General features: G+C 34.4%; 2 protein-coding genes across 3 annotated transcripts; both read right to left on the bottom strand.

The window, feature by feature from the left end:
• Positions 1 to 3,899: 3,899 nt before the first annotated feature.
• Positions 3,900 to 9,730, bottom strand: LOC132621911 (probable prolyl 4-hydroxylase 10). 2 transcript variants are annotated; one of them, XM_060336387.1, is made up of 8 exons: positions 9,306 to 9,730; positions 9,108 to 9,198; positions 8,285 to 8,382; positions 8,068 to 8,165; positions 6,748 to 6,877; positions 6,480 to 6,667; positions 6,250 to 6,336; positions 3,900 to 4,261 (listed from the first exon to the last, which is right to left on the bottom strand). In XM_060336387.1, exons 1-7 carry the CDS (start codon positions 9,500 to 9,502, stop codon positions 6,263 to 6,265), a joined length of 876 nt encoding a protein of 291 aa, XP_060192370.1. In that variant the 5' UTR covers positions 9,503 to 9,730; the 3' UTR covers positions 3,900 to 4,261; positions 6,250 to 6,262. The 2 variants fall into 2 exon arrangements, with proteins under 2 accessions (XP_060192370.1, XP_060192369.1); XM_060336386.1 differs by having other exon boundaries at positions 3,900 to 4,246; positions 9,306 to 9,728.
• A 1,555-nt stretch (positions 9,731 to 11,285) lies between these two features.
• LOC132621585 (uncharacterized) lies at positions 11,286 to 13,279 on the bottom strand. Its single transcript, XM_060335913.1, has 3 exons — positions 12,672 to 13,279; positions 11,725 to 11,849; positions 11,286 to 11,592 (listed from the first exon to the last, which is right to left on the bottom strand). The coding sequence occupies exons 1-3, from the start codon at positions 12,903 to 12,905 to the stop codon at positions 11,454 to 11,456; spliced, it is 498 nt and encodes a 165-aa protein (XP_060191896.1). The 5' UTR covers positions 12,906 to 13,279; the 3' UTR covers positions 11,286 to 11,453.
• Positions 13,280 to 14,881: the final 1,602 nt, after the last annotated feature.

Genomic DNA, 14,881 nt, shown 5'->3' with positions numbered 1-14,881 from the left:
TATAATAAATATCTATAACCATAAAGATCACCAAAATATCTTCCTTTTCGTCTTTTTCTATTTTTATTTCTTGAGCTAAAAAGGTAATGGATCTATTAAAAAAAAAATCAATACCTGATACTAGTTGATTTTTAAAAATTTATTTTGAGGAAGATATTACCACATTTAATACCCAATTGAAGTACATTTCAATTAGCCAAAAAAAAAAAAAAAAACGTACATTTCTTCCTTTTTAGTTCTTGACGACAATTTTCAAGTGTCTTGTGGTGGTGATAAAACATGCGCAAGATTGAAGACTCCTCCTACCCTTTTCTTGACGTAATTATTATAGTAATACTTGAACCTAAATGGAGGAGGGAAACAAAAACTCTTGCTCTATTGTATGTTCTAGGTTCTTCAGATATATGCTGCATTATTGAACGACAACATTTTTTTAAAAGAATATTTTATTACATAGAGGATGGGGGAAAGGGAATAGGGACAATGAAAATACCAATATACTAGCTAAATTGTAAGCACAGGCCTAACTCTAGATTTGTTAATTAATGTAATGATTTTGAATTATATAAATTCACCGCAGTATGTGTGAAGAACTTTTTACGCTATCATTGTAATTTAACATATTATAGCATGTGACTTGCAATTTAATCTAGGTATCGATCAATTAATGATATTAAATATAATAAATTGTAATTACCATTTGTGTGACCTGATTGTATAAATACTTTTTACTCTATCAATACGTAAAACTTATATTAAAATGTATATAGGTAGCTACCCAGAATTTCCTAGTATATTCCTGAAGATATTTTTGTGCTATTTTTCCAGACTGCTCTGAGCTGTATTTGATTCTCTAGAGATTCCATTGTTATTTTCTTTGTCTATTTGGTGGGAAGCTAGAAATAGAATGTGACCTTAAAATTGAGTTTCCTCAAATTTTAAAAGGCTTTGCAGCAATATTCATTTCCTACTCCAACAGTTCATCAGTTGAAGTCTCTTTTTTTAGCAAACATTTATGAAACCTGCAGAAATGCATGGTCCAGTCCGTATGTCCGCGAGTTATATATAATTGGAAATTATAATTGATGCATTCTGAGATAAATTTTATTATTTATTTACACTCATGGAGTATAGTATGGCTGGCATGATATTGAACTTGTATAGTATGGCTAGCATGATATTGAACTGACATTTTCCTCTTGCTACGCATAGTTTAGCGAGATAGTGCGTTCATTAAAGACCTCACCATACATTGCTAGTGTGTTTTTTCGTATTGATTGTCAGTATTTTAATCCTTTTTAGCAATTTTTAGTTGAAGTAAGTGAGTGAGTAGGATGAAAGATCATGGGGAAATTTAAAACCTACACAGTTGTGTATAATGGAGTTATACTCCCAAGAGTGCAACCTCAGTACAGTGTCAGAACTAGAATTTTTACTAAGAGACTCAAAATATGAAGAAGTAAACACACGAAGAAGCTAGCTATATAGGGGGATTCAACATCTACTATATACACATAAAATATAATTTTAACCTTATATATACAGTATAATTTTCTGAAAGAAATCCCTTGCTTCCACCTGGCTACGCCTGCCTCAGTGGGAGCATTTTCGCATTGATAAACAAGACTGGCTTAACAGGTAGTGTCTACTCCATTTGCTTATGATACTCTTTCTCTATACAATGTTCTTGGATAATTATAATTTATCTTACAATAAGGAGTATAAAGGAGGGATATATTAAAAAAATTGTGGTGAAATGAATCTAATTGAGTAGCGAACACAGCCGGATTCTCTTTCTTATTATAGAGTTATTAATATGTCAAAGGAGTAGTTGCATTATTAATCAACAAAATCTTTCGATAGATTTCTGTTCCAGTGTGTTCTCTTTTCTTTATATTTTTGTAGTATACATTTGTCATATTCAGTTAATTTAGTGCTACTAATTCGATAGGTAGATAATGTCTTGCAATTTTTCAGGTAGTTGCTGCAACTTGCAGTACTTGAAATTGACCACCCACGATTGGATGGATAATTAGTCAGGCGTCGGTCTGTTGTACTTACGTTTTCTTTCTTAGCCTACAGCCATCTAGAATATGTTAGAATATTGCCTTCACAGCAGTAGTGGTTTAATTTTACAAATTTCATTATAGTTATGCATTTATTTTTACAATGTCTGTTCTTTTATTTAAATCTTAAACTGATCATAAGAGGATTATTTTCTCTCAACCATAAAGGGCGTGGTTGGATGATGAATGCATCAATCATTTATCAGAGGTTTTAATTCAAGTTTTGAGAATGGATAATTTCTGGGCATTGACCCCTTTACCTTCTTCGTGGACCGACTCTTACAAAAATTTGAATTAGTCGGACCAAAACTGTTCAAACACTAAATATTTTTTTGGACAAGAATTACAAAAGCTGTGATCGGACACATGACGAGTGACTGATGGTTACTGCATGAGAAAAAATCTTGAGTAATTTTTTACATGTGCAATGCAGAGTGTCGGTAGTGAGAGTAAGAAAAGTCTGCACACAATATTTTGCATGTCTCACAACTCACTAAGTAAAGCGTAAAAAGAAGGGAAAAAGGAGAAGCAAATGTTAATCCAAGTATGTTTACAACCTTCCATTGCTTCTTTAATACTCCTTTTGGTGGTAGTTGCTACATTGAGAATTTAATAAGAAGATGCATTGTGAAACATGTAATGTTAGTGCTACACTTCAAATCAAAATAATCAGGCTATCTAGTAAGTGGTAGCTATGCTTACCCAACTTAACCCGAGTACTTCTTCCTTTCCATTTTGTTTTACACTATTTTCTGATTAGCCCATTTAAAAGCAATGATACAAACATTGACATGTTTAAGACCACATGTTTCAATAGTTTTTCAACCACATAAATGTTAATGATATATTTAAGATCTCCCTCCATATGACAAGAGTGAATTGGCAAACGAGTCCTACCGGTAGATTAAAGCTTAGTAATTCGGATGGTAACAGTGGCAACCATCAAAAGAATGCTGAGATTGGAGGAATTAATAGGTATAGAAATGGAGAAATCATCGTGGATTCATGGTATTTGCCAAATCCGTCCGTTATAATATTGCTTGAACTTCCTATCCCTTATATAAAAATTGTCTATCATGTCACATATTTTATATTATGTATGTACAACTGTTAGTTTTCCTTTTTTTTTTGAAGAGTCCGGAACCTAAATGACCCAAGCAAAATAAAAGTGACCAAAGTAACCCAAGAAAGCTCACAACATTCACCATGTACAGGAGGGGTCGTCATTTCTTTTTGACACTAACACAAGTTGTATAGGGATGGTAGTCATCTAGCACTTCAATAGGAGCATGACACGTCGCTTTTTAAAGTTGAAAATGAAATTTTAACGGATGAGGAATAAATATACTAATTTTAACGGGTGAGGAATAAATATAACTCTAAAATATGACTGTAGGGGGTGTATTTGTCGAAAAGGTATAGCGGAGGACAAATATGACTTATTTTCAATAGTAGAGGGAAAAATATGACCCTTTTCCGTTATTTTTTAAATGATGATTTTTGTCTCCACAAACACCAACCAAACGACCCCCGAATTGTAGGTTTTGACGTAGACCACACTGATTCCATCTAGCAACTAAACACAACGGATGATTTCTCCACCCTCTGTGGGAAAAAGATTGATTGATCTGGAGTGCGGTGATCAAAACATAAAACTTTGATTGTACATACATAAACACACGAGAAATACTAAGTCATAATCTATTAAAACTAAAAATATTTATAAATACATAAACACACGAGAAATACTCCGAGTCATAATCTATTAAAACTAAAAATATTTAGATGATCATAGTCCACCTAGAAAGTAGAAACAAGTTAAAACTCTCCAAGTAGTAATAGCATCCAATAAAGTAGGACACAGTAATTGCCATAATTCCCGCGGTTCATGAATACACCTCATAAATCGAACGAAGCTTCTCACAACTTTATTATTCTAATTAAACTCATAGATGAAAGATACACAAATACAACTATGTAAGCTTCAACTTTATAGAAAACAAAAGGAAAAAGAATGTCGAGTATGAGTACTATTAAAGTAAAATCGAAGCTGAAAATAAGTCAGAAGCTTCATGTGGTGATTGAAAGCAGAGGGCTCTATTCAAGACTACAAAGATTATCCTTTTGATACAAATCGCACAACTGTGAGTTAGTGACTGCATCCAAACTCAAAACTGGACCTGCAAAACCAATAACTATTAATCAATTAATACAAGAGGACACTAGAGGTGGCAACCGGTTTGGCCTTACCGGTTTTAACCGGTAACCGGACCGGTTAAACCGGAACCGGAACCGGTAGAACCGGTTAACCGGTTCCGGTTAACCGTTTAATGGTTTACCGGTCCGGTTCCAATATTTTGGAAACAGGAACCGGTTAAACCGGTAAAAAATTAAAAAAAAAAAAAAAAACTAAAGTATATAAGTAAGTATATATAGTATATAGTACATATATATAAATATATATAGTATATATATATATTTTTTTTTTATTAGCCACGGGTGTCCGAGTCTCTTTGAGCCCCGACTAATCCCGTGGGTGCACAGGCCCTCGGCAAGGAGTTTCCCGCAAGTGCACCACGGTTAATTCAGGGTTTCCCCAGTCCGATGGCCCTCAGAAATTGTTTGCACCCAGTGGGTTTCGAACTTGAGACCTTGAAAGGGAGCACCCCAAGGCTAAAGTCAATTGCCATCAGGCCAACCCCTGAGGGTTGTATATATATTAAGTATATATAGTATATATAGTAGATATGTATATATTTAGTATATATATTAAGTTAGACATATATATAGTATATATAATAAGTTATACATATATATATATAGTATATAGTACATATATATAAGTATGTATAGCATATTAAGTTATACATATATTTATTAAGTTATACATATATATACATATATATAGTATATATATATATATTTAGTAAATATATATATATATACTATATATATGTATATATATGTATAACTTAATAAATATATGTATATATATATATATAGTATACGAAAAACACTATTCTGTATTGTTGACTTGCTGTTAGGCTGTTAGTCAGTAAATATTTAAACTTTAATTATAAAGTTGTATAACATATGAAAATATAGCTACAATATACAAATAAATACTATAATATATATATATAATACAAAAAAAAAATAGATTTTAACCACTCCGAACCGGACCGGTTCGGGTTTGAGGTTTAAAACCGGTAAACCGGAACCGGCCGGTTCCTTAACCGGTTCCATAACCGGTTCCGGTTGGAACCGGTTGCCACCCTTAGAGGACACCACTAACATAAAAGCTTGGTCCATGGAAAATAGATTGCCGCTCTTTAAGCGACATACATTAGAGGTGCCAAATGGTGAGATAAACTAATTACCAACATAAATAAGCAAAAACTTTGAGAATATAATCAACTACATTAAAGGACTGGATTAGAAAAAATAGAAACGACAACTAATAAAAATACCAGTCTCATTACTTGCTATAATTTTAAAGGTTAAAATTCGTAATTTCCTATCTGTTTCATAAGGACTACTCTAGAAATTTTCGCATTGAATTGTTGTGATTTCCATTGTGCGGAAAAGCATCATGGCATATTCCATCTCACATAAACCGATGCCTAAAATCCTACTATTAATCAGCATCGTCAAATTCTTTCCTTGGAACTCAAATGTTATCCAAACTGCTTGGTATTTTTTCCAGACAACAGCACTGGATAAGTCCAGATAAAACCTTCTCCCCTGAACTTTTCTTCTTTTCCTCGCAAGATACACCAGGCTACAATCTCGGTATACGCTTCCTGTGCAATCAGAGGTACACTAGGTCTACCCCCTTCCCACAAATACACATTTTCTCGTGCAAGGGCTGCAAACGTCTAGGGTAGTATACGAAAAGAATATGCCAAATGTTCACTTCATAGGACTTCGTACTGAGTTTATGGATCTGGGATCAATACTAAAACACCAAACCAATTTGAAAGATGCACTGGAAGAGTTAAAAAATCAGAATGTAATATAAATCACTGAAATAGCTACAGTAGCGATACAGCCACATAATTGCAAAGTACAAGCAAATAAAACAAGTTTACACCACAACAATTGTGTACATCCTATGTAAGACGACATCAGAGGATGCACATATATTATGTGTATTTAACACCATCCAGGCAAAGATGTTTACCTCTAGCAGTAGGTTAAGCCTTGTATTCATGGACACGCATCCATTTTGTAGATGACCATTTGTTACCTTTAATCACAGGGCACCCACCTAAAACAAGATATACATAACTCTACTTAGCTGTCAATCAATTAACCATGCTCATGACTCCACAATAAAGTATAGCAATTGAAACTTTGTGAGCTAGAAGATGGGCATCATTATCCAAATCTGTTTGTATGGAGATTACTCACCATGCAAACTTGATGGATCCAGAGTTGCATCAGGTTTCATGCTCCAGAAAAGCAATGCATCACCCATCTTTGGTTTTACAGAGAGTCCACCTTTTCCACATTCAGATAGTTCATTCCACCAAGGGACCGCACTATAATTTCCCTTTGCAGCTGGGAATACTGTTTCACCCCCTTCTTCAACATCCGACCTGCAGTGCACCAAGAGAATCAACTAAGGATTCCATAAAAATATATTAAGCTTAAACCTCACAGAGCAAAAGTCACTTACAAGTACATTAAAACCGTAGCAATGCGCTGACCTCCATTTTTAGTGTTAAACTCATCAAGAAAGTAATCATAGTGGGGCTCATACTTTTGCCCCACTTCGTAGTGGAGAATTTGAAGACCTTCACCATGCTCTGTATACAGCAGCAGAAACATCAGTGCAAGCGTAGTTTAAGACATTGCACAATGAAAAAGTGTTAAATAGCCCACTACTGAAAGAGGCAACTTGAGCAAGTTTAGCAGCATCATCCATAGGAAGAACACTGGCTATGCATGAAGATGATGCATCTCTTTAAGATCCTTTTGAAAAGAAAGTTTACGAGCACAAAGTTTCATAGAGTCTGTTCTAACTAATTAGTAAGTCTTGCAGGATAGACAGATTACTACATCGAGTTTGGACATTGAATTAAATTCAAACTCATCCCCAGCCACCATCTCCCAACTCAATGCATAGTAAATCTGCATCCAACAACTGACCAAAAATAACACATCTAACTTTATTTTGGATAATGCATACAGCTCCAGAAATCATTGATAAAACGAAATTAGTACATAATTTGGTTGCAAATATAGGGCTCTTTCTCCTGGAGCTCCAAAGGAGCATTCCCTCTTAGAGTAAAACTAATTTAGCATACTGAAACTCCTAACAAATATATCACGTATCTTCTGCTATTACTCGTGATGGCAAAGAAACCTGCCGGATTTCCATATCTTATGGAAAAATAGTGTTACTTCCTCGAGACCCAATTTGTTTTGGCATAGTTCAACTGGACATGGGTTTAAATAAGTAAAAAGACTTCTGACAGATAAGCTAAATATGAATAAAATATCAGAACTACCATTATACCAAGCAATCTGTCTCGTATAAGATGGAGTAACAAGTCAAGTCAATGGAAAACGAGAATGTACAATTTTTAGTTTCTAAAAACGAAAGGTGTCGGGATGGACAAAAAGAAAAACAACAACAACAACAAACCCAGTGTAATCCAACAAGTGGGTTCTGGAGAGGGTAGTGTGTAAGCAGACCTTACCCCTACCTTGTTGAGGTAGAGAGGTTGTTTCCGATAGACCCTCGGCTCAAATAAAGAAAACGAAAGCATTTCAAAGGACAAAAAAGAATAGTGCCAAAAAAATAGTGACAGAGAGAGTACATTAGATAACACCATTAAATAGAGTTCATTAAGAGAGGAAGAGTTAACCGGTGAACTAGAAAAAACCATTTTCAGACACCCCAAAGCTTTATTAAATGATTATTCTTTCCATAACAGTTAGAGGGAAAATAGATCCTTCAGTAATAAGATACATTCATTCAGTTACTCCATACCTGCTGGTATGAAGGTGAAATCTGCAATCCTTTTCTCAATATCCCTGATCACCTTATCACGTCCTCTTGCAAGAAATGTTCCAGAGCTGGTTCGGACCCTGGCAAGGAGGGAATAGCAGGAGCAAAGAATTAGAGAATCAACTATGGTTATATCTCCATAATCCTCAGTAATACAACCTAGCTTTACAAGCCCACGGTATGTAAATAATATGCTTACCTGCTGTCCATACTCTTGCCAGTAGCACTATCTACAACACTTGACTTTTGCATGTGAGGCTTGGCAAGACTAATCAGATACTCACATTCCTCCTTGGACTGCCAAAGAGAAAACAATGAAATTAGAGTCTTTACTCTTTAGGTCAATGAATCCGATGGATAGCAGCAAATATATCGATCAATAGATCAAGCTCTAGATATGATACATGACAACAACAGTATCAATATTCATAGTTGGAAAAGAGATTTCGACAAGGTCAGACTTTTAATTAAAATGAAAACTTCCATATGAGCATAATTTCTTTTTCCGCCATACGCTAAGCAATAGAATCTGATGTCAAATTCAGCTTGATGTGTTCACAAACTAATAATCTCTCCGTCCCAATTTATTTGACAGTTTTCGCTTCTCAAGATTCAAACTGTATGAACTTTGACCAACATTTTAAAATGTATTTTCATTATATTCACATGAGAAGAATTGCATCTATCAGTACTTTTCCTGTAGTTTTTGAATATTTAAATTTTAATTTAAAAAATTGAGTTGATCCAATCCAATTTAGCTTCGAAAATTAGTCAAATTGACTCTCAATAAGCGAAAAGTGACACAAATTGGGACAGAGGGAGTATTTGGTGAAACAACCGTGACATAAACAAAGAATTTGTTATTCTCTACAAACTGCGGCATAGCTGTAAGCATCAAATTCACAAAGAAATTTAGCTCTGGGATAACTAGTAGCAATAGAAGCTTCCATAAACACAATCTACTGAAAAATGTTTTTTTTTTAAAAAAAAAAAACAAATAATGAAATCTTTAAGAGAGATACCAAGAAGTTATGGTAAACATAGGCTCTTGGTTCTAAAGAAATCACTTCAACCCACTGATCTTTTTTTCCATCGTCATCATCATCATCTTGTCTGCACCCAAAACAAAACAAAAAAAAATTAGCTATCAGATCCCTACACCAATTGCCATAAGAAAAAACAAAAAACAATCAGCAAAATTCAACTCAATTGAATGGTACCTTTGAACAGTGTTGTGTGCTATAGAGCTAAGATCATGTGCTTTCTGAGAACCCTTTGAACTACTAGGAATGGAGATAATTCGGAAAGCAAGAAAAATGAGACCCACAAATGACAACAAAATAAATCCACCAAAGATTAGTGTAGAATTTGAGGATTTTCGAGGCCCAACTCGGAAATGTCTCCCTTTAACTGCCATTGCTCCTCAAATCTGTAGTAACAATCAAGAATTGAATTTGCAAATCTTGAATTTTTTGAAAATCTGAATAAGACTTTGATTCAGCCCATGGGACTTGGGATCACAGCTCGTGGGTGTTTTTTTAGGTGAAGAAAACGGTGGGGGTTTTTTTTTTTTTTTTTCTTTTTTCTTTTAGATTTGACTAATTGAAAGAGAAATGGAATTGGATTTCGATAAAAAAAAAAATGTGTTTGTGCTTGCAGACTTTCTATAATCTGTGTGACAGATGGATACGTTACTACTATTCCTACGACGCGTACTTAAAATGTTGGATTGTTGTGAGTTGTGACAGTAAAGTTGACCTTTATGCTTGACCAAAAGAAATTACCCAATATTTATTAAATTTATACTATAAAATATCTGTCTTTTATTTATTTATGTGTATATATAAATTTATTACTTAATTATTATTTTATGAAATAGTATCTTATTTAATTATAATTGTTAAAGTTAATTTATTTATTTTGATATAACTATCAGAGGCAAATAAGTCATATTTATCAAACCTCCCCTAAATATTTCTTTAGATGGTAGACCACAACATTTGCTATTTCCTACCTCTACTAGTTAGCACTGCATTTTTTTTCTTTTTAAAAAATTCAAATCTTTTAGTTGATGAAACTCAATTCGATGGCTAATTAACTGGCATAAATCAGAAAGGATTAGGGTCCTTAACCATGCTGGTGTGGTGAGAAAACATTCCATGTGTTCTTACTTACCCTCTTTTGGATGTATATTTAACTAACACATCATGGACTGCTAACTATGGTACTAATTTGCCTATTAAATGAGGGTGAAAAGGAATCATACTTTGAGAGCATTAACAGAGACATCTTTTAAAGGGCAAAGAGCCAACTTGTCTGAAAAAGTTGGGATCATCACTGCTATTAGTATCATCGTTAACACATGAGCTCAATGCTGCCCTTATTGACTCTAATAGTAATAGAGCAGGCTTTGGGATAATTATATCTCTAATTAATAAAGAATTCTCAATCTCTGAATCAGTAAGTAGCATTAAAGAACTGATAACAAATTTACAGTTGTCAAAGACTTGGCTGAACATGGTGGAAAAATCGTGCTTCATATATATGTTTGACAAAATAATGCGTCTCTTGCATGGATAGTGTTTTATTTTAATGACTAACAAGTAATTAGCTGATAGTGAACCAAGCTGGAATCATTAGCTAATACTCCAAACTTAGTAGTACGGAGTAATAATTAAAGGTAAACCGAATTTTCTTTTATCAAATCTTATGTAATTAATTTGCAGAATTTCTACTCTCAACTACCATCCTCAGCCTAACTCGTTTGAAAAGTATGAAGCGCAATTTTGTCGCTGCTCAAGGATATAGGTCCCTAGTTGGAGTTAATTGATTAATGAGCTTAAAAAAAGACTATTAGTGTAGTTTAACCCGTTATAATAGGTTATCTTTTTTCTTTTCTTTTTTCGGACTGGATAATATCATTTGAAAAGAAGCTTAAGTAGCAATAAATTATTGTTCAAAATACTAATTCCACTTATTATGCCCCATCCCCCAATCATATGTTCGGATGTGAGAAGACAGTTACGTGTAGTTACATATTTTTAAATGACCAGATAGTGTAAGTGTTTTTGCATGTCCTTTACTCACGATGGCTTTGCTAATGCAGACTAAATCACAATAGTGTCATATGGTAAAAATAGCAGCATATATAATTCTGTTCTGCAATGACTTGATGAATTGAAAGCTGAATAGATCGAGCATCCAACAATAGAACCATTATTTATTAACACCAGTTTTCACACAAAGTCACAAACCCAATACAACAATTTCAATCATATGACACTTCCTCTAATTTGAGGATCACACTTAACAAACAATGATATACGCATACATGAAATATATATGAATGAGTGAACGGCTTGAATTGTCTAGAAGATCCCAAAAGTGGTTGTAACTGGTGGAGGTGGAGCCTTGTAGCAATATAGTTGCGGAATATAAGTGGAGCCATGGCGTTCCATGGACTTCAAAGCAGGCTGGTTTAAATATGCATATTTGCTCTTCGTCCACCTGCAAGTCCCAAATATATATGTGAGCCTGCTTGTTTGACTAATTGAAAGTAGCTGATAAGCACCAAGTACTGAAACTGATTTCATCAATAAGTAGTTATGTCTCACTTTGTTAAAAGTTTCTACTACTTACCAATCCTTTATACCAACTCTCTTATCCTTCACGTTGTCATGAGTTTCAGAGATGTTCTTAGCTACCATCTCATTCTCCTTATCATACTCATACAAGGAATCCACGAAATGTTTGTAGTCCTCCTCCTTAAATACAACGGACAATATGTAAAGAACTTAATTATTAGAAATATGGACTCTAAATCAAATATGAATTAGGACATAAGTATTTCCTTTGATCACGGATGGGCTCTGTACTTTGTACACCAGTTGCCAGTAGCAGGTTACAGAGCAACACATAGAGTTGTCAATTGACCAAATTCATCTAAATAGTGCAGCATTGGGACAAGGAGACAAAAGGGCGAATAAAAGTTTAGTCATAGTCATTAGCTATAGTTATCAAAGTGCAACTTATAGATCTCTTTAAAAATTCAAGAGGGCGAAATAGTATCTTTCCTAACTTATTTTATATTTCTATTGACCCAGAAAATAATAAGGGAATAGATATTCATCAAAAACTTTTCTTATCATCCCGTGTGGTAGTGGCCTGCTGGTCCCATATATAATAATGCAACGTAATAAGCTTTGCTTATGGGCATAGAAGTCTAGCAGTCATCTATCAATTAAATATTATTATTGGCCTTTCGGTTGAATATGACTTTTAAGGAATCTTACTGATAGGAGTATACGCAAAGAAAGTGGAGCACTCAATATTTCTTACTATTATCTATCCGAAGTATGGCAAAGTTGAAAAGTTATGGTGTGATTTGACATACCTCCCACTTTCTATGACTATGCTTTATCAAAAGATTTATGGCAAGCAAGACATGGATCAGGATAAGGAACGACCGAACGATGTAATTTACTATTTTCCTAACGTTTTTCACAAAGAGCATGTATATTCATCAATAAAAAAAAATACGAATTCTTGCGTATTAACTTCTTTCATAAATTGATATGAAACTTTACCGAGAGATTGCGCGCCCTGATTCTGGCTGCAGCTTTGATGGCATCAAGGAAGTGCTCTTCTTCAGTTTTGCGCTTCTGTTTCCAATACTTAGCAATCTCCTGTTTGGTCAGGCTTGGTGTTGCCAATTTCCTGCTAAGAAGAAACCTCGATGCTGGTGGTGGTGGTGGAGGTGGTGGAGCAATCTTCTTCGACTTTTTTCCATCAGCTACACTCTTACCTTCCCTTTGCTTCATGTTTTTCAATAGATTCTTGCCGGATTTAGAAGTTTGAGCTTTCAAGATTATGAGATGATGAGGAATATAAACTTTCAAGCTTTCAATATGACTATAAGTGGAGACCTCTCAGCAGAACTTTATTTTTTCTCGTGTAGGGACTGATTTTAGACTAGTTGGTCCAGTCCACCATAACAAGAAACAAAGATCAGGAAGGAGAAATTGACTAGTAGGTAAAATCAAAGTTTCAGTAACATTAGAGACTTGTTTGGGACCATATGTTGGAGGACTTACAGGTTTTGATGTACGATAGAGTAGGCAAATAACATGGATTAGCCAGAGAGATATGCTGTAGAAATTGCTGATACTTGAGCTAGACGCCTTTGAAAACTTTGAAGGAAACTTTAAGCTTTAATTATGGCAAACTTGTGGATATATATTTACGATAAATATCAATAGAATATGACCCTGATAGAAGGCTTCTAAGCCACTCGCTTATAATTAACTAAGAAAGCGGCCTTCCTTATGTCAGCAATTTGGTGGGACGTTATCAGTTAACCGCCATAGTCTTGTCTTCTTGTGTGCGTCTATGCTGCAACTTTCTTCTGAAAAGCAACATTGTTTCCATCGGAACTTTAGTGCTAAGAATGAAATTGGACGGCCATTTTTTACAATCCCTCAGAATTAAAAAAAAAAAAAAATGCTGCACGCTTTCCCTCCCACTCTCAAGAAAATTTAGAATAGAACAACTACTTCAAATTCATTTCAATTATATGTTAAATCCTCCCTACCTTGTACACTTTACCCTTCTCAGACCTCACATTGTGGGATTTCACTGGGTATGTTGTTGTTAAATCTCTCAAGAGATACTTATTCTTAAACGTTAAGATATCTGAAGATTAAACAAAAAAAGAACAATCAATCTTTATAGGTAATCTTCTTGTATTCAAAGTGTAAAGTATTACGAGGGACCATTTCCTAATTGAGAACTTATCCTCTCACAGTAACTCTAATTAACTTTGTTAGCAATTTTGCCAGAATTACTGAAAATAACCTTGAATACGATTATGCAGTGATTGAAGTGACAATCAGAGAAATGATCACCAAACATTCTGATATATCAGCTGTTTAATTGAAATAGTCCCTAATTCAATTGATACAATTGGATGGTCCTTGATGGGCCAACATAAGCAACCATATGCACCAGTAGTGTCTATAATTGTCTGTGGCCAACACAATTTTCTTGTCAGTACTGTGGCTTGTTGAATTTCACGTTCAACTAGTCCTAGTCTCTTGCACTTGCCAATCCTTCATACCAACAACTCTTTTTTCCTTCTTGTTCTCTTTATTTTTGGTGCAGTTCTGAGTTACTATTTCACTCTCCTTATCATGATTATCCTCCTTCAGGACTCATCAAGGTATTTGCACTTTACAGTCCTTAAAGTTAAAGGAGACAATATGAAAGAAAGTTAATTAGAATTGCTGGGCCAAAATCAATCTCAGGACGCCTCTTTCATTTTTCTCTATTGCTTTTGATAATCAAATATTAAAACCACATAGAGATAAATAATTCTCCTGATGACGAGATGGGGCTCTATTTTTACTCCAGTTGCCAGTATTAGATGATAGGCAAGATGACTCGTGTTCTCACTTTTTCCTGTCAAAACTCCTATTTAGCACAATTTCTACATTCATCTTGACAGTTTTTTTTTTTTTTTTTTTTTTTTTTTTTGCGTTCAAATTTATGCTTTTATTACTGATTTTTCATCAATCAAGATACATTCTTTATGGAAATAATTGGCACCCCAATACTAATATATTATTGCTCCACTACTTCTTGCTCCTCTGCTCTATCTCTTGGCTCTTTCTTTCTTGATATCACCAAAAGCCCAAGCAACTGAACTACACAAAATCTTTTTTCTTTGATTCTGTTTGCCTCCTTGCTCCTTTCTTCGCATCCTTCCCTTATGTCTGTCCTTCATCTTCCTCTTGCCTTC

The sequence above is a fragment of the Lycium barbarum genome, chromosome 12 (assembly GCF_019175385.1).
Source record: "Lycium barbarum isolate Lr01 chromosome 12, ASM1917538v2, whole genome shotgun sequence".
NCBI classification, from domain to species: Eukaryota; Viridiplantae; Streptophyta; class Magnoliopsida; order Solanales; family Solanaceae; genus Lycium; species Lycium barbarum.
Note: the sequence above shows the minus strand (reverse complement) of the source record. Positions and strands in the feature narration are given on the sequence as shown.

Bases quoted from the DNA above. Each gene is read 5' to 3' on its own strand.
- LOC132621911 (XM_060336387.1), bottom strand. From the start codon at position 9,502: ATGGCAGTTAAAGGGAGACATTTCCGAGTTGGGCCTCGAAAATCCTCA. The intron at 6,878-8,067 runs GTATGGAGTAAC...TGCTGTATACAG, and splicing joins TTTCACCTTCATACCAGCAG to AGCATGGTGAAGGTCTTCAA. The intron at 6,337-6,479 runs GTGAGTAATCTC...ATCTTGTTTTAG, and splicing joins GGATCCATCAAGTTTGCATG to GTGGGTGCCCTGTGATTAAA.
- LOC132621585 (XM_060335913.1), bottom strand. From the start codon at position 12,905: ATGAAGCAAAGGGAAGGTAAGAGTGTAGCTGATGGAAAAAAGTCGAAG. The intron at 11,850-12,671 runs GTAAAGTTTCAT...GTTGTATTTAAG, and splicing joins TCAGGGCGCGCAATCTCTCG to GAGGAGGACTACAAACATTT. The intron at 11,593-11,724 runs GTAAGTAGTAGA...TGGGACTTGCAG, and splicing joins AGAGTTGGTATAAAGGATTG to GTGGACGAAGAGCAAATATG.